Below are 19398 nucleotides of genomic sequence, written 5' to 3'. Positions count from 1 at the left end.
GGATAATTTACTGTATTTGTTTATTGCTTCTAATAGCTTTTTGGTGGAGTCTTCAGGATTTTCTATATATAGTGTCATGTCATCAGCAAAGAGTGACAATCTAACTTCTTCATTCCCAATTTGGATGCCTTTTATTTCTTTCTCTTGCCTGACTGCTCTGGCGAGGACTTCCAACACTATGTTGAAAAGCAGAAGTGATAGGGGACAGCCCTGTCGTGTTCCTGAACGTAGAGCAAAGGACTTCAGTTTTTCACCGTTAATTATGAGATTAGCTGAGGGTCATATATGGCCTTTATTATGTTAACATATTTTCCTTCTATACCTATTTTATTAAGTGTTTTAATCATAAATGGATGTTGTATCTTGTCAAATGCTTTTTCTGCATCAATTGATATAATCATATGATATTTGTCCTTTATTTTGTTTATGTGATGTATCACATTTATGGATTTGTGTATGTTGAACCATCCTTGTGCCCCTGGGATGAATCCCACTTGGTCGTGATGAATAATCTTTTTAATGCATTGTTGTATTCGATTTGCTAGAATTTTGTTTAGGATTTTTGCATCCATATTCATCAGAGATATTGGTCTGTAGTTGTCTTTTTTGTGTTATCTTTACCAGGTTTTGGTATCAGGGAAATGTTGACCTCATAAAATGAGTTAGGGAGTACTGTCTCTTCTTCAGTTTTTTGGAAGAGTTTGAGCAGGACTGGTATTAGATCCTCTTTCAAGGTTTGGTAGAAACCATCTGGTCCTGGACTTTTGCTTTTGGGAAGGTTTTGGATGACTGACTCAATTTCGTTACTGGTGATTAATCTATTTAGATTTTCCAATTCTTCATGGTTCAGCGTAGGAAGGCTATATGTTTCTAAGAACTTGTCCATTTCTTCTAGGTTATTGAATTTGGTGGCATATAGTCTTTCATAGTATTCTTGGATGATCCTTTGTATTTCTGTGGCATCCGTGATAACTTCCCCTTTTTTATTCTTGATTTTGTTTATTAGTGTCTTCTCTCTTTTTATTTTAGTGAGCCTAGCCAAGGGTTTGTCAATTTTGTTAATCTTTTCAAAGAACCAGCTCTTTGTCACATTATTTTTTCTATTGTCTTTTTGTTCTCTATTTCATTTAGTTCTGTTCTGATTTTTATTATTTCCTTTTTTCTGCTGACCTTAGGTTTCATTTGTTCTTCTTTTTCTAGTTCTTTAAGGTGTAATGTGAGGTTATTTATTTGGGATTTTTCTTGTTTCTTGAGATAGGCCTGTAGTGATATAAATTTCCCTTTTAAAACTGCTTTCGCTGCATCCCCAAAATTTTGGTAGAATGTATTTTCATTCTCATTTGTTTCTTTGTATCTTTTGATCTCTCCTCTAATTTCTTCTTTGACCCAGTCATTCTTTAAAAGTGTGTTGTTTATTCTCCATCTATTTGTGTTTTTTCCAGTTGATATTCAATTTCAAAGCCTTGTGATCAGAGAATATGCTTGGTATGATTTCAATCTTCTTAAATTTGCTGAGGCTAGTTTTATGTCCCAATATATGGTCTATCCTTGAGAATGTTCCATGTACACTAGAAAAAAATGTATAGTCTGATGTTGTAGGATGAAGTGCTTTATAAATGTCAATTATGTCCATTTCATCTAATATGTCATTTAGAGCTGCTATTTCTTTATTTACTTTCTGTTTGGATAATCTATCCATAGCTGTCAATGACGTATTTAGGCCTGATAGCATAATTGTGTTTTGGTCAATTTCTCCCTTTAGTTCTGTTAGTAGTTGCTTGGTATATTTCGATGCTCCCTGATTGGGGGCATAAATATTGATGACTGTTATGTCTTCTTGTTGTATAGTCCCCTTTACCATTATGAAATGTCCATCTTTGTCTCTTGTTACCCTTTTCACCCTGAAGTCTGTTTTATCTGATATCAGTATGAATATACCTGTTTTTCTCTGGATACCATTTGCTTGGAGTGTCAATTTCCACCCTTTCACTTTGAGTCTATGTTTGTCCTTGTAGCTGAGATGTGTCTCTTGGAGACAGCATATGGTTGGGTTTAGTTTTTTGACCCAATCTGCTACTCTGTGCCTTTTCATTGGTGAGTTCAGTCCATTTACATTTAGGGTGATTATTGATATGTGAGGATTTCCTGTCATTCTATCTTTAATTTTCTGGTAAAACTGTGTCTCCATTGTTTCTTTGCCTTTTTTTGTTGTTGTTGTCTATTATTTCTGTGTGGTGGTATTCTATGATTTTCCCCTCTGTTTCTTCTTTTATTACAGTATATATTTTAGCTCTGGATTTTTTTTTGAGCAGTTACCATTAAGTTTATGTAAAAGGAAGTTTGATATTTAGAGTATTCCATTTTCTTCAGCATGCGTACTTTCTCTATTCCCATATTCTGGTTCAGTCCTTTATTCTCCCCCTTTTTATGTTTTGGTTGCCACAAATTGTCCCTGTTGGTGGTCAAATAGCCTCCTTCAGTATTTCTTGTAGTGCAGGTCATGTATTAGAAAATTCCCTCAGCTTCTGTATGTCTGTAAAGGTCTTTATTCCTTGTTCATATCTAAAGGATATCTTTGCTGGGTATATTATTCTTGGCTCATAATTTCTCTCTTTCAATAGTAGTTTGAATATTTGGTTCCACTCCCTACTGTCTTGCAAAGTTTCTGCTGAAAAATCTGATATTCTAATGGGCTTTTTTTTGTAGGTTACTGTCTTCTTTTCCCTGGCAGCCTTGAGGATTCTTTCTTTGTTGTTGATTTTTGACAGCTTCAATACAATGTGCCTTGGAGAAGGCCTGTTGGGGTTGAAGTAACTAGGTGTGCTATTTGCTTCTTGGATTCGAGGATCCAGTTCTTTCCACAAGTTTGGGAAGTTCTCATCAACTATTTGCTTGAATACACTTTCTGTTCCCTTCTCTCTTTCTTCTCTTTCTGGTGTGCCCATTATTCTTATATTGCTCTTTCTGATGGAGTCAGAAAGTTCTTGAGGAGTTCTTTCATTTCTTTTCAGTCTCAAGTCTCTTTCTTCTCCCATCCCTGTCATTTCCAAGTTTCTATCTTCGATGTCACTGATTCTTTCCTCCATCTGGTCAACTCTACTAACTAAGCTGGCTATTTCATTCTTCATTTCTTCTACTGAGTTCTTAATCTGCAGAAATTCTATTTGGTTCTTTTTTAAAATTTCAATCTCTGTGATAAAATGTTCATTTTGTTCTTTGATTGTGTTTCTGAGTTCATTAAACTGCCTGTCTGTGTTTTCTTGCGTCTCGTTGAGTTTTTTTTTCAGAACTGCAATCTTGAATTCTCTGTCATTTAAGTCACATATTTCCATATCTTTAAGTTCGTTTTCTGAAGATTTTTCATTTTCTATCTGAGCTGTCTTTTTACCTTGGTTATTCATGGCAATTGGTGATTTATTATTTCTCTTCCTAGACATCTACAGGAGTGGGTTCTGCAACAGGTTGATAGGAAGAGGTCTTTCTTTTGTTTTCCAGTAGGTATTTGTAGAATGTTTTATTTTCTCCCTGACTGCAGCCTTTTATTGTCTCTCACATTGTAGTGTTATGTTTTCTCTGCACTATTCCAGCTTCTAACACAATGGGGGGATTCCCTGGAAGGTGGGTTTCTCCTTTGTGAACAGTTTACCTGGGTCATAGGACGCCGAGTCTGTGTGTGGATGGGGAGAGCTTTTGAAGTTCCAAAGCTCTTCCTGCACCAGATTCAGAGACCGTGTGTTTCATCAGTTCTGTTTACTCCTGCAGGTATTCACCCAGATAGGTGGGGACAGGAATAGGGTGGGTTGTGAGAGGTGACCCAGAGCAATTGCAGCGACCACCACCAAAGTCACTTCTGCTTCCACGGCTACCTCCTCTGTGCTGGAACTAGTTGGGCTGCGAATCTGTGTCTGCAGACCACAGTTCTCAGAACCGAAAATATTTTGTTCTTTTGATCTGACACTGCTACTGGGCAGGTGGGGGCGGGTTGAGCTCTGGGAAGATAGGGAGGGGCCAGCTAGTCTCAGTGCCTATAGCTTCCGTTCTCTGCTCGGCAGTGAGGGCTTAAACCACCGTTGTCAGCCTTCTTCCCTCAGACTTGCTGCAAGGTCTCTGCCGTAAGCATTGGGTTCAGCCATGTTACATGCTGTCCCCTCAACACTGGGCCATAAGCGGAGACCTAGCAGTCCGAGTCCTTCCCTCTCCCGCAGCTGCGGTAGTTCCCAGATGCAGCAGTCTCGGAGCACTGAGCTAGGTCTGCGTCCTGCGCCCTCGCGGCTCCACCTCCGCACTTCTCCCTTCCCTCCTCCACTGCTCGCGCAATTTGCCCACATTTTGGTGATTTCAGTAGTGAGCCTCTTAGTCTTGCGTGTCTGCTGTGCAGGGAATCCTTTGTGGAGTTATAGTTTTTCAAGGTGTTGTAAATTCCAAGGGAGATTTCAAGAGGCTCACCTCACGCCGCCATTTTTGCTATGTCACTCTAATCATCATATAACTTTAACGATATAGTTTTTTGATTCTCTATTGTTAGCACTAGAGCACATTCCATAAGAGGGAATCATAACTAGGATTTTCTTATGGTAAAGCTGTTGATAAGTAAAATTTTAGTTTAATAATTTGATTGGTAGAATTGATAGTTAACATTTTTTGAGAATATACCATGTTCCAGGTGGAAGCACTCTGCACATCAACTCTGTAAGTTATGTGCTATTATTCTCATTTTACAAATAACGAAACACAATCAAAGAGGATAAGTCACTTGACCGAGGTTAGGCAGAAGGAAATTTCACAGTTGAGTTTCAAACCTAGGGAGTCAGGGTCCAGAAGCTTAAGCACCATGATATAACAAATCTCTGAGAATGGTCGTCTTAAAAAATAATTTGGGCATAATGTCTCCTTCACCAACATTAATAATGCTGCAAAGAAATGGGCTTTTTCGTTTCTGAAGTGTTTATCTTTCTAGTCATATAAGACATTAATTTTATTCATTCTCCTCCTCGATACTAAAAAAACATTATTTATCTGAAAGTTCATTTTAATAAACTGTTTTCAGACTTAAAGGTACCTTTATTTTTATTAATAGACTTTCATAGACTTTATTTTTAGAGTAGTTTTAGGTTTACAGCAAAGATTGAGTAGATCTCCCGTATATCCTTTCTCACCCCTCTACCAACTCCCCCTAATATAAACATCTTGCATTAATATGGTGTATTTGTCAAAATTGATGGACAAGTACTAATACATTATTATTAACTAAAATATTAGTTAATAAAATATTAGTTCATATTAGGGTTATATTGTGCTGTATAGTTTTGTGAGTTCTGACAAATATATAATTTCATATATCTGCCATTACAGTATCATATAGAATCACTTCATTGCCCTAAAAATCCCCTTTGCTCCACCTATTTAATCTACCTGTTCATCCCTTCAAACTGTTAGTAATCAGATCATTTTACTGTCTCTATAGTTTTGTATCTTCTAAAGTATTAAATTGTTGAAATAGGACACAATGCATAGCTTTTTCAGACTGGCTTCTTTCACTTAGCAATATGCATTTAAGTTTCCTCCATGTCTTTTTGTGGCTTGACAGCTCATTTCTTTTTAGTGCTGAACAATATACTCTATCAGATGAAGGTACCATGGTTTGTTTATCCATTCACCTATTAAAGGACATCTTGATTGTTTCCAATTTTTGGCAATTATGAATATAGCTGTTATAAACACTCATGTGCAGATTTTTGTGGGTACATAGTTATCAACTCATTTCAATCATTTCAATTCAATGATTGCTGGATGGTACAGCAAAACTATGTTTAACTTTAAAAGAACTGCCAGATTGTCTTCCAAAGTGGCAGTACTGTTCTGCATTCCCACCAGCAATGAACGAGGATTCTTAATGCTCCACATCTTCGTCATCATTTGTTATTTTCAGTGTTTTGGATTTTAGCCATTCTGATAGGTGTGTAGTGGTATCTCGTTTTACTTTGCCATTCCTTAATGGTATATGACATCGAGCATCTTTTCATTTGCTTATTTACGATCCGTATATCTTCTTTGGTAAAGAGTCTGTTCAGATCTTTTGCCCATTTTTTGATTAAGATGTTTGTTTTTTTATTGTTGAGTTCTTTGCATATATTAGATACAAGTTTTTACAGGTGTGTGTTTTATAAGTATTTTCTCCCAGCCTGTAGCTTGTATTTTCATTCTGTTCAATATTGTCTTTCACAGAGCAGAAGTTTGTGATTTTAATGAAGTCCCACTTATCAATTTTTTCTTTCATGGATCATGCTTTTGGTGTTGTTTAAAAAGTTATACACAAGGTCATCCAGATTTTCTCCTGTAATCTTGAAGTTTTATAGATTTGTGTTTTTGCTCTATGACCCATTTGGGTCTCTTCCCATTTTGTTCTACGAACTATTTGAGTTATCTTTTGTGAAAGATGTAAGGTCCTTGTGTAGATTTATTCTTTTGCATGTGGATGCAAAAAATATTTGCAATATTACAGTTGTTTCAGCACCATTTGTTGAGAAGCCTATCCTTTCTCCATTGAATTGACTTTGCTCCTTTGTCAAATATGATTTGAATATATTTGTATGGGTCTATTTTGAGATCTCTATTCTATTCGTCTAATCTTTTAGACAAATTCGTCTAATCTTTTGTCTGATTCGACTGTTCTATTCGTCTAATCTTTTGCCAATACCACACTTTGTTAATTACTATAGCTTTATAATAAGTCTTGAACTTGGGTATTAATAAACTTTTAAAAAATTAGTGGAGGATTGATAATTTTATGTTTTAAAGTAGATTAGTTATTGATAGTCTCTATAGTGCAGTATCTAGATACATTTCCTTGAAAGTAATAATTTCTTTGTATTATGTATGAAATATTAATTTCTTTCATTTTGCTTTTCTGCAAAGTAACTCCAGCCTCCATTTTAGTGGTTACCATTTCTCTGATCTAATTTAATCTTCATTTACTTTGTTTCCCTTGTAAAAGTTATGAGTCACTTTCCAAACTCTAAATATTTTAAACTACGAGTATCAATCAGTCAACCAGTTTTAAACAGTTCGGTCTCTGCTGCTTTTCTCATAGTACTGCATACAAAAGAGACATCTCAAATTAGAGTACCCATTTCCCTAGGGTATATTACAGATGGGATTTGGAACATGTAATCTTTCATGCTGTAGGGCAGTTAACAGAATATAATCCATAATAAGCAGCTGTTTATTATCTATATTATAGACAAATTCAGGAATTACACATATCTAGATACTTCTAGGTGAATTTATTTTTGCTTACAAATAATATTAAAATGGACGTACTTAGGTTTGTCTGGGACATTCATGAACTCCAAAGGGTTTCCTATTATGTAAGAGTTTTTAAGGACCAGAGGACAGTTTGATTAAAATTAGAATAATTAGAGATATAGCAGTCTTCTTAAATCTGGCACCATCCCCATCTCCATTTTTGAAACACTAGTAGTTTGGGGGATGTTATACGAAATTTATCCAGGTTCTGCTGGTTTTAAGTCGCAAATGTATATGAAGCAGTTTAATTTTTTTGAAATATATATTAGTATCTACTCTTCATAAACAGGCAGGTTGGAATTTACCCAGAAAAATTACTGTTTCCTCTAATTTTGGAATATATTTGCATTACTTATAACTTTAGACTTTGTTGAAAAACTAAATCATGCTCTGTGATAATTATTACGCTGCATTGTGGAACATTAGAATGGTATCTCTCAGGCATATTTTGAGCCATTTTTATTCCATTTTTACATGGCTCACAGATTCATAAGGCCTCCATTCAGATAAACATTTATGAGTAATACATAATAGACATTTTATTAAGTGTGTGAATTTTAAAATTATATAAAAAAGAACTTTTGGTTGTTTTCACAGAGAATTTTGATACAAAGAAGAATGAACTAACAAGACAGGGCTTTATGGATCTGAACCTAATGGAAGCCAATGATCGAGAAGGAGATCCTCGTGACCTTTGGGTCACTCTGCACTCGATGGGCTACAATAAAGCTCTGGAGCTGACAGAGGTAAAGCAATCTGAAAGTTTGAGAGTGGATGTATTGTACAGAATGTTTTACCCCATGAATATTTTCTGGACACATGACTTTTGAATTGGGCATTCAAATTCTCAAACTTCAGTATGTAAATGAATCCTGGGTGCAATAGTGTGTGTTTATACAAGTTCCTATTTTTAGCTGAAATTTAGATACTACCAACATTTAAATAATTCAGGAACAAAGGTATTTAAGCATATGACCTACAGAAAAAAGATTGTAATTTAAAACAACATATTTCTTAATTGGTGGTTGCTGTTTGCATTGCCAAAGTCTCTTTTCTGTAGGGAACTTCTTCGTCCTAACAGAAGAAAGGCTCTCTTAGAATAAGGGGAATGTGTCTACATGAGACCTGGGATTCTGATCTTTTGACAAAGGATACTCCTTGGGTTAATATTTGTAAAACACTGGAGACAGTGCTTGGCTCATGGCACTGTGTATGTATTAGCTATTATCATTATTATTTATAAACATGATAGGTATAGAAGTTGAATAAGACTTGTAATAAACCAGAGGAATAATAAACATTAGGCCTCCTTAAATTCTGTGTTTTTGTGTCAGATTTAAAATAAAGAATTGAAGAGTTTCAGGCTACATATTAGATAATAGTTCATTTGTTTTTACACGTAAAATTAAAAATAGTATCTGTCCTTTCTATGAATAAAACAACTTAGGAGGGTAACACTAGCACCAACAAGTTTTAAGTTTTGGGTATATTGCGACTTTGGTTTAATTCCTAGTTTTGCCATCATTCAAAATCCCTCGTAAGCCTGTTTTCTGAAAAGTTTTCTATAATTTTGTTTGCCATTATTAGTAAAGGAGGTGAAAAATTACATTAACTTTTAATATCCTACTTTAATCTAACATTCAGTAAAACCCACATTTTAACCATGGTACAGAATCAGCATCTAATCTATGAATAATATTGTCTATTACACGTTTTCACTTAATAGAGAATTTAGTTAAGAGCAATTTAAAACATTTTGTAGTACTTACTGATGCCATTGACCTTTGAAACCATAGGCAAAAAGGATTTTTGAGATAAAACTTTTTAAATTTAAAGTTTACTTATTCATTTACTGAATATGTAATATATTCATACCATTGAAAATTCAAAAGGTAAAATAATACCTACTGTGAAATGGTCAAGGATGCTGAGACCACTGCTCAATAACTGAAATAAAAAGACAAAACTGAATAATTGATTGCTTACTGTAAAGGAGCACTGTGCTGGTTAGTTACATTATCTCCATGCAGAGCAGAATACACATTTTATTTAAATAGGATTTGGAGGAAGCCTGGTTGTTCTGGTGGCACTTGATTGGCGCTCAGCAGTGTATTTATTGACATGACTCTGTCCCTGACTTCCCAAAGTGAAGAGCTGACAGTGGTTCATTGAGATGAGCTGTTGTGTATCATTTGAAGAGGTTTAAACCAGTTCTGATGACTACTTGTTCCCAAGACAACAGAAGGTTTGGCATTTTTCATAAGTTTGTGGGAACTGTTTTGTTCCCCGCCTCCCCTTTTGATTTTCATCTCGCTAAAGCTGTAGAAGAAACAATCAAATTCACTCACCACTGTTGTTGATTCTCTTTGAAGAAGAGCTCTCATCAGTGGAGATATGATTTTCAGTTTGTGCGTTTATCATGATTTCATCCTGTCTTTAAGTCATCTATTGGGACAGAGACTGTTCAGAAGCAGTTTAAGATTCTGGACAGCATTTAAACTCTGAGACAAACAAGTATAACTAGAAGTATTATAAGAAGGAACTGACTGGCGGGCACTCCAGAATCATGGCCCTCGATTTTCCAAGCTTGGCCAGGAAAAGCCCCAAGGATTCCCAAAGTCTTCCTTATAGAACCTTTTGTAGTTAGCTCTTTGAATTAATTGAAGGTGGTTTTATTTGTAGTGTTAATCCAGTATAAGCTGTAGTTGTTAGCATTGGTACAGATTCCATCCTGGTTGGTCAAAAGAAAATCAAGACTTTTTTATTATCTGTAACTGCTTGAATTAAAGAATTTAAACTGGTTTGTTGTGCCCCCAGGACTTAGGCTATATTAATTACTGTGTCAGCCAACGTGAAGGAACAGTTTTTTTTATGACTAGCTAGAGTGTGACTGTTAAGAATGTAATCACTATCTTCAGGACTCTTTTTCTAGCAAAGATTCCTTATGCTTTTGGAGTGTATTTCAGGAAATATAACCCACTGAGGGTGTGGAGGAGTCATATCCTTGGAGTGGCCTGACTAATAGCTGCACAGAATCATTAACCTTAGTTTTGGTTTGGCATTTAATAGTCCGAGTTCCACAGAGGACCTGCACAAGAGATGTAATTATCCTTAGTGGAATTGTAGATGTATTGTTTCTTGGTGTTATAACAAATAGTAGATGTTACATTGTGTATTTCTCATAGTTTAAATACATTTTCTTAAAACTTAGACTTGGGCAAGTTATTGTTACTAATAAGGAGAACCTGGTAGGCCAAGTCAGACATGTAAACCCTTAAATCAGTGAAGAAGAAAGCTTTGAATAAACATGAGTGTGCAAAGAAGAGTGTAATCTATAGAAAAATCTTGCTCTAGTGGACTTGAGAGGAAGCTGCTTACTTCATATGATCATGTGCTTGTTCCAAGGTTCTCGTTAATTCTGTGGGCTGTCTGCTTCTAGAGGTTCTCTGGAGAACCTTAATTTAAGATCTTTAAAGGATATACCTTTCCAGTTCTGTCAAGGCCCTTTTCATTTTTTTCCAGTGGTTTGAGAAGGATAAAGACAAAATGTTTTTGAGTAAGGAGCAAACCCTTAAGTAATAAATTGTTCCAGTTAAATGTGTCAGAATCAATAATCTGGAATGTCCTAGGCCGTAATGATGGTTGTGGCGTTTCAATAGGGAAATATTTTGACCCATCCTGAAAATAAATGTACTCTTATTAGTAGTACATATTCATAAACCATAGAGGAAGAGTCAATTGTATAAAACCAATTTGGAAGTGCTCAGAGAGTCTTTTAGAACATATTCTTGGTTCATGTACCACAATTTTTCCAGGTTAATCTAGTTACAGATAAAGCATGGACTGACCACATCCTTCATTATTCTAGGAAAATCTTCCTCGGTGTTTAATATTATAGCCAATTTATCCCTATAGCAATGAGTTGTTTCATAGAGGATCTTATCTAGTGTCCAGGTGCCAGATCTTATTCCCATGGGTCTTCAAATCTGATCGTCTCAGTGTTTCTTTTCAGAATTTGGCAGGCCAGGTTTTGTGTGTCTACAATGACATTCTTGACCTTCTCCATGGATTTGTTTTATTGTTGTTTTATGTAAGGAGTTTAGTCAGAGTCTTTGGCTTAGTATTATCGATGAAAGAACGTCTAGCCTATGGAAAAGTCTTACAAGAGTTTAGTTGAACCAAATTTTGAGGACATGCCTGGAAGCAGAATCTCAAGAGATTGAAATAATGCTCCGGAGAATGGCAGTTTGCAGCTTATTTATAGCTTAGAATCACAGGAGAAGACGTAAGGAGGGTTACATGAAATCCATTGGTGGTAGATTAAGGGGGTGGGAGAAAGCAAAGTGGGGAAATCTCTAGGATTGGATAAAAAGCAGAAAAGAGAGACATATACTTCTTTTACTTTGGTGGCTAGGATCTGGTTAATAATTAACATTTGCAGGATGGAGAGATGGTGTTTGGGAAACAAGGTAACAATGGGGTTTTGTGATCGTGTGCTCTGGTGCCTGTGGTTTTACCTTTGAGGGGACTAGAAAAGAGAATTACTCTGACATTTCACAGGTATGTTTCTCTAGACTCATAAGAACAGTGGACAGGGCTTGCTTAAGGTAAAGACTGACCGTGGCCAAGGAAGTTACAGGCCTGGGACGTGACTGCCCACCGTAACCTGCCCAGGTAGAAATTTGTGATCAGACCATCATGTGTGTTTACTTTTGGTCACTGAACTTGTCAGGTCTACCATGTACCCCGCACCTCCCCAGACTTGTGAGGTTTATTTCATACCCTTTTTTTGTTCATAGTATAATGATCTGTTAAAAGTATTTTTATAGTATTTCTAAAGTGCTTTTATAATATTTCTCATATAGCACTTTCAAAGTATTTCTACAGTATCTATAATATAGTACATTAGCTTCTACAGGACTTCTTTTACTTTGTTGCATGCTTCCTATATTAATTTAGTAGGATAAAGAGAATAGGTAAATAAAAGATTAAGCCGATGAACAGAAAGCTTTTTTAGAGTAGATATGATTTTATTTTAAAATTTTAGAAAACATGTCTTTAACAAAGGCCTTTTAAGATTCTTACTTTCAGTAAATCTTTAAATATTGATACTCTTCGGTTGAATAAAACTGATAACCAAGACTTTAAAAATGGCAAAATAATACCAGAATCTATTTAATACTGAAAAAATCCACAATCATTCTCTTAATTTTTATAAATAATTTTTTTTTTTTAGAATTCAACATTGTGGGATATTTTCACACAGTCACCTATTAGATAGTTCTAACAACCCTTGGCAGAATACATACTATTTAATCCCACTTTTTCAGTAAAGAAACTAAGCCTCATAGAAGTTAAGTGACTTTCCCAAATTATGTACCTATTAAATGGCAAAATCCAATTACAAACCCGGATCTTCTGCTTTCTAATCCAATGATTTTCATTCTTCTCTTTCTTTAAAAAGGTGAGTTTATTATTGCCAAAGGTTGGAGTCATTAAAATATTTTTTTAAATTTTTAAATAAAAATGTGTATTGATGTTCTACTAACTTTAGACCTTTATCTTTTCTCCCCCAAATAAAAGAGTGTGGAAATTCACTTATTTATTCAACAAATATTTATTGGATGCTTACCATGTGGTAAGCTTGTAATAAAGAGGCACTGAGGATACAACAATGAATAAAAAGCCAAAATTTCTGCCCTCATGGAATTTGCATTCCATGAAGGAGAATGATTAATTAATTAAATGGAAAGTAAATAAAATCATTTCAACAGTATTTTGAAAGAAACAAGCCAGAGGCCAAAATAGAGAACAGTAGGGGATTGAAGGAGATTGGGAGACCAGAGCTGGTCTCTCTGCAGATGAGAAAAAGTGTTTCAAACAGAGCGAGCACTCCAGGTGAAGGCTCAGACATAGGGAAAGGCTTCATTTGTTCTAGGATCTGAACAATCAGAGTAGCTGGGGCACCAGCAGCGAAGCCGGGTTGGATGGAGAGGTGAAGACTAGTGTGTGTGGCACCTGTAGGCTATGGTAAGGACTAAAAGGTAGAAAAATTAAAAGTAGAAAAATTCATTTCCAAATGTGCAGTCCTTTTAGATCTGAGATTTCAAAGATGCTTTTATACTAACTATGAACTGTGAATTCATTTTTATACATGTAGTTCTTTTCGGTGCTCTAAATCCATCCATTAAGTTTTATTTGTAAACATAGGAATTCATTTAGAGCCTTTTGATGAGTTCTTTCTGTAGTCTTAAAGTTAGAAAAGGAAATTAAATAACTAAGATGACATGAGTTCACCCTCAGCCAAATGGAGGGGTGGTACAATGGCTTAAAGGAGGTATTACTGATTTGCTAGAGGTTATAGTTTTCTTTTCTGTGAATATTATCAGTTAATATGCTAAACAAAAATCAAAATGTCGTGCTTTTTAATTACTTAATTCATTATACTAAAATTTTCCTCTGAAAGTGTATCAGAAGGACAAGCTAGAAGGTGCAGTGCATCTTCTTAAATCATATGATAGATGTATTAATAATAATTTATTTTAAATTCTGTCAAAAGGCTGTAACAAGGTTTGCTTTTTCTTTCATATTAGGCGTGCCCATTTGTCATCGATATCTATGCAGACAAATGCAAGCCAAGACTTAAAGCTGTCCAGATGGAGGCATGCAGCGGGCAACTTGAGAAGGCCATTTGTACATCTGTCCTTCACAAAGGCGATGCCAAAGTAATGGATGGCTATGACAATATCATTGTACATACCTACAAGTATGACACCTGGATAACTTCAGTTATTGAAAACAAGGTATCCGTTAAGAGATGGTTCTCATAACTTGCAAAGTTTACTAATGTGTTCCATCTTCTTTCTTACTCTTTTCTTGCATAGTAATTAAATACCCCATTACATTAACAATATTTATAATAAGCAATAAATATTTTCCTTTCTCCTCAGATTTCTAAGTCACACTGAGCATGATAATTTTTATGTATTATTTTAAAGGCTTGAGATAATTGGTTTTTTTCTCTTAAAATATTATGAAATTAAATATTTGGAGATATGTGGAGATGAAGCATAATCTGGGTACAAAGTATTTTATTTAGTTTGTTACTAAAAGTCGTCACACAGACATGACTATTTAAAATAATAAACATCATGTTTTAAAAAACTATAAACAAAAAAATTTAGCCCAACGTTTTCCACGAAGTTTATAATATTGGAAATCTTACAGACTATCATCTTATCTAATTGAAATATATCCCACTGTCCAGGACCTACTTTTATCAAGCCAGTTATTTCTAGATTTGGCCATCCTCCCTGCTACTATTGATATTGCAGAGAATACATGCATACATTCTTAAAGGTAGAGATACCCAGTTTTCTAGAAATTATGAATTTTCATAAAGCCTTACTCAACATAGGTAGATTTTTTAGAACTGTTGGCTTATTTCTTTTAGTTCCTGGATAAGATTTTCATTATTTTTATGCCTGCCTTAAATTTCTTAGGGTGCATAGATTTGGCTTAGTATTGAGTCACTGTGAGTATTCGTTATGAAACTAACCCTCTTAGTCACAGTAAGGGCTACCAGAAAGTATAACATGATACCTGCTTTCAAGGAGTTTATGGACTAATGGGAAAGACAAAATTAATACTCTCAAGAAAGATCAGAGAATAATTAAATGTTAAACATATACATTTTTTGTATGTGCAATAGTTTCATTGTATTTGTGTCTCTTATAGTTGATGTTAATTTGGACTAGAAATTGGGGAGAGATTTGTGATGAGAGGGAAGGGGACTGTGATGTGGGATTTGAGCATGTGTGGGATTTGAAGGACAGCAGGATTTAGATGCACAGAAAGACAGTCCTTAGAAGTAGAGGAAACATTGTAAGGAGAAACATGAAAAAGGGTTAATATGAGGTGTAGAGGAAAGAGTGAGACTATCTTCTTTGCAGAAACAGAGAGTTTTGTTTGGAAGAATATCAGGAAGATAAATAACAAAGGTAGAATTGGTCCATATTATACACGTTACCATGAAAACAAGATAAATTTGGAGTTGATGAAATAAGCTAGGGTCCCCAGCTAATAGATTGCAATCTTCAAATGGATTATAAAACTTTAAAGGGTGATTCCTAAAATCCAGCATGTTTCTCTTACTGCCCTCTATTTTTCATTAGGACTATAGGGGTAGAAAGGGGCTCTGCTGTATCATTTTTCAACCTCCCACCTCCTTCAGTTCCCTCAAGGAAAATTAAACTTCCTTCACCAAAATGAAGTGATAACATTTTAGGTCTTACAATGTGCCAGGCACATTACATATATTAATACATTTACTTCTCACAACAACCCAATGAGGTAAATAGTATCCCCCTTTTACACATAAGGACACTGAAGCACAGGAGTGTTAACTTGTGAAAGGTGACACAGCTAAGTAGCAGAAGAGCTGAAATGAATTTGGGTACTCATGTTAAACTGCCCCCTCTGTTGGCATTAGGAAGTTACTGCAGGTTCTTTCACAAGGGAGTACATTGACTTGCATTTCTGTCATTTTTCAGCTTCATTCTGCTTTCTCTTGCTTCCTATCCATCCTAGGGGCTAGTGTCTATGATCTGTTATCTCAAGTATCACTTCTTCTGTAAGGTCTTCCTTGATACCCCAGTCTCAGCCAATGTTTCTGTATTTTTATAATTTTTATAAGTCCTCTTCTGTGTTCCTATAGAACCCTGTGACTACCTCTGTCACAAAACTCACAAAGGGTTTAATAATTATCATTGTGTTTGTATTTATTAAGGAAAGGACTACCAACTTATAAATTCTTTTTTTATAGACAGATAACAAAGTGATTATTCACATCAACAATGAGCTAAGTAGAAACTGCGTAAATAACAGAGGACTCAACATATTTGCAGTAGAAGTGGCACCAAAGTCTACAATGGTAATGTACTGTTTTCTAATGAAAGCTTTTGTTTTATCAATTTGAAAAACGTTTTTGCTATTAATGCTATGAATAAGTGTATATATGAGATAAAGTGGGAAAATATTTTACATATGATATTCGTATTAGTATCATCTCATTCTAGGAGATAGGACACTTTGGTTCTAATCCAGTTCTCACTATTTGGTTCAGTGATTATAGGGCATTCACTTAACCTCTGTTCCAATCTCTTTAAGTGTAAAATTAATATAATATCACCAGCTTCAGGTACTTCACAAGGTTAATGTAAAGATAAAATGATGTACATGAAAGCACTTTTGAACATCATATAGAAATACAAAATGGTGTTAATAGCAATAGGAATTTTGATCATCGAAAATATTTTTATGTACATTATTTAGATTTTCTAAGATAACCTGAAAGAGAAAATGCTTCTGACTTTTAGATGACTAACTAAGTCAAGAAAGAGCCAGGAACAGTTGTAGTTCTGGTGTTAGCAGAACTCTGAGTTTAATCAGGAGTTCAAAGGCAGGGACAGATAGTAGACTCTGAAGTCAGTATAGTGAAGGGAAAAAAGAAAACACTTTTCTCTCTCCATACTATCCCTGAAATGCTAAAACATCTAGAACGGGATAAAGAGAGATTATCTTTTCTGTTATCCCAATGAAGGTATTTAAAATATTCTCGGTAGTAAGGAAAAGATATTTACTCCCCTTTCCACTACCCCTTTTTACCCACATTCACAAACACAAACTATCAACTATTATATTAGTGTAGAATTTAGGCTGGATTATCCCGTTAGACATCAGATCATAGGTTGCAGGTCCCTGCTAAGGACACATATTATAGAATTTTATATGCACAGGGATATTTTTTACATAGCGTCTAGAAATGTTGTCCTATTGAAAAGTTAGCCAAAAACAACACTATATATAAAAAAAGTAAAAGCCTTCTGTTTTTATATACAGGTTTGTCAACATGTAATGCCTCTGAATGAACGACAAGAATGGATATATTATTGTGTGTATTCCCTTATGTCGTAAATATTGTTTTTAAGAAATAATTCTACGTGAGACTATCAAACTAAGAAGAATTATTTCAGGTTTAGTCTGTTATTTGTTGATCAACTAAATGCTAATCAACTTAACTGATGTACATAAATAATCTAATTAGTATGCATTTACATTTCGTGCTATATTATATACTTTATTATTAAATATAAATCATTTTTTAATGTGTAGCCTTACTTAGGGGGAAATCTGCCCACATTTTATTTATGAATAGCAAATCAAAATAAAATTACAGGTAAGCTTTTAATAAGCAATACTCAATGAATTCTACAAAAGCCTGTACACTTTTTTTTTAAAAGTAAATATCAGCTTTTAATATTCCACATAAACAAAAAGCTCTGTGGGCTCCTTTTTCCCCCCAGAGTAAAGGGGTCGTGACATCAATAAGTGAGAAAATCATGTGGCTTATGCCCAGCTGTGATTGTTCATCTCTTGCTCTGACCTTGTGATGGAATTACAAAAAATCCTATGTAAGGTTCTGGCTGGGCTGAGGTTTTGTCCGTTAATAGCCCAGGAAGCTGATTTCTGGTGACCTGTTGGACTTGGACTAGTTAGCTTGTTTTCTCCTTTTTTTTCTCTTTTTTCTTTTGTTTAGTTAATTTTTTCTTTTGTCTTTACACTTTTTCTTATTTTCTCTATTACTTTCCATTTTCTTATTTTTCTTTGTCCTCGTTTCTCAGTTTTATTTTTTCCTTTTCTTTTCTCATCTTTTTCTTTGTTCTTTTCTCATTTTTCTCTATTTTTTATTTTCCTTGTCCTTTTCCTTTAAAAGCTTTTTGTTAGTATAGTTAGCATTGTTAGTACATTTAGTACAGTTAACATTGTTTACTATTACTTATTAGCATCGTTAGTAAGACTAGTTCGCATTGTTAGTATCAGCATAGTATAGTTAGTATCATTTATTGGCATCATTAGGAAGCACAGTTAGCATTGTTAGAACTAATTAACATACTTAGCATAATTAGTACTGTTTGTTAGCATGGTTAGCATCAATAGCTAGTATTATGTGTTAGTGTAGTTAGCGGGTGACTATGTCGCATGACCTTGCAGCCATCTCTACTGACAAGGAGCCCAATATTGACCACTACAAGCTCCTGGACACCATGGGCCAGGGAAGCTTTGGCAAGGTGACATTGGCCTGGCATATTTTGACAGGGGCAGAGGTGGCTGTCAAAGCCATTCACCAGCAGGGTTTGTTAGAAGTTCATTGTCTGAGGGTACTGAACCACCCAAATGTTATGAAGTTAGTTGAGGTCATTGAGACGAAGCACAGACTATTCCTGATTATGGAGCTTGTGCGTGGAGTGGACATACACCGTTGTCTGAAACACCATGGCCGCCTGAGCGAGAGCGAGGCCTGACGCGTGTTCCGGCAGCTGGTATCCGCCCTGCAATACTGCCACCAGCAGGACGTCGTGCACAGGGACCTGAAACCAGAGAATGTGCTTCTAGATTCAGAACTGAATGTAATTTTAGGCTTTGGCCTCAACAAGGAATTCGTAATTCCTTCGTAATTCAATTCGTAAGCCAAACATGGTCTGCGGCAACTTCTCTTACGTCACCCAGAGCTCTTCCTGGGCTAAAACTGTGACAGCCCCGGGATAGATGTGTGGAGCTGGGAGTCCTGCTCTATAAGATGACCACTGGGACTGCGCCGTTCGCACGAAGATGCTTCTTTATGCTCCGGCAGCGGGTTCTGAGAGGGTGCATGCATGTGCCCTCTTACAGGTCCTGCGAGTGCCTCATAATCTTAAAGAAGTTAATGACTGTCAACCCCAGCGACAGAGCCATGCTAGAAAACACGATGAAGGAGCGATGGCTAAACTTGGGCAAAAGGAGGAACTCAGGCCTTACACTGAGCCACCCCGTGACAACGTGGACTGCTGGGTGACCCACAGGATGATGAAGATGGGGTTCGAGCAGGAGCATATTGAGGAGTCAGTGACATGTAGGAGTTACAACAGACTGATGGGCACGTACCTGATCCTCAGCACAAAGAACCCCCAGGTAAAGGTCTGCACCATCAAAGTTAAGCCCTTCTGTTACTCAGATTTGAACAGCCCCAGGCCTTCCGCAACCCGCAAGATTCAG

At 35.7% G+C, this 19398-nt stretch overlaps 1 protein-coding gene across 4 annotated transcripts in view; it reads left to right on the top strand.

Annotated features, from left to right (window-relative positions):
* The window catches only part of LOC308501022 (phosphoglucomutase-1), a 117981-nt gene that overhangs the window by 28315 nt on the left and 70268 nt on the right, over nucleotides 1-19398 (top strand). For 2 of the 4 annotated variants that reach the window (XM_081056575.1, XM_081056574.1), the window contains exons 11-14: nucleotides 7903-8051; nucleotides 13899-14108; nucleotides 16130-16237; nucleotides 17206-17689. In XM_081056575.1, the coding sequence (XP_080912701.1) occupies nucleotides 7903-8051; nucleotides 13899-14108; nucleotides 16130-16237; nucleotides 17206-17280 (542 nt within the window). In that variant the 3' untranslated portion in view covers nucleotides 17281-17689. Of the gene's footprint in view, nucleotides 1-7902; nucleotides 8052-13898; nucleotides 14109-16129; nucleotides 16238-17205; nucleotides 17690-19398 lie in introns of those variants that run through there. The other 2 variants (XM_081056578.1, XM_081056576.1) reach the window with 1 other exon arrangement.

Source organism: Rhinolophus hipposideros (genome assembly GCF_964194185.1).
Source record: "Rhinolophus hipposideros genome assembly, chromosome: 8".
In the NCBI taxonomy this organism is placed as follows: domain Eukaryota; kingdom Metazoa; phylum Chordata; class Mammalia; order Chiroptera; family Rhinolophidae; genus Rhinolophus; species Rhinolophus hipposideros.
This window is presented reverse-complemented; position numbering and strand designations above follow the sequence as displayed.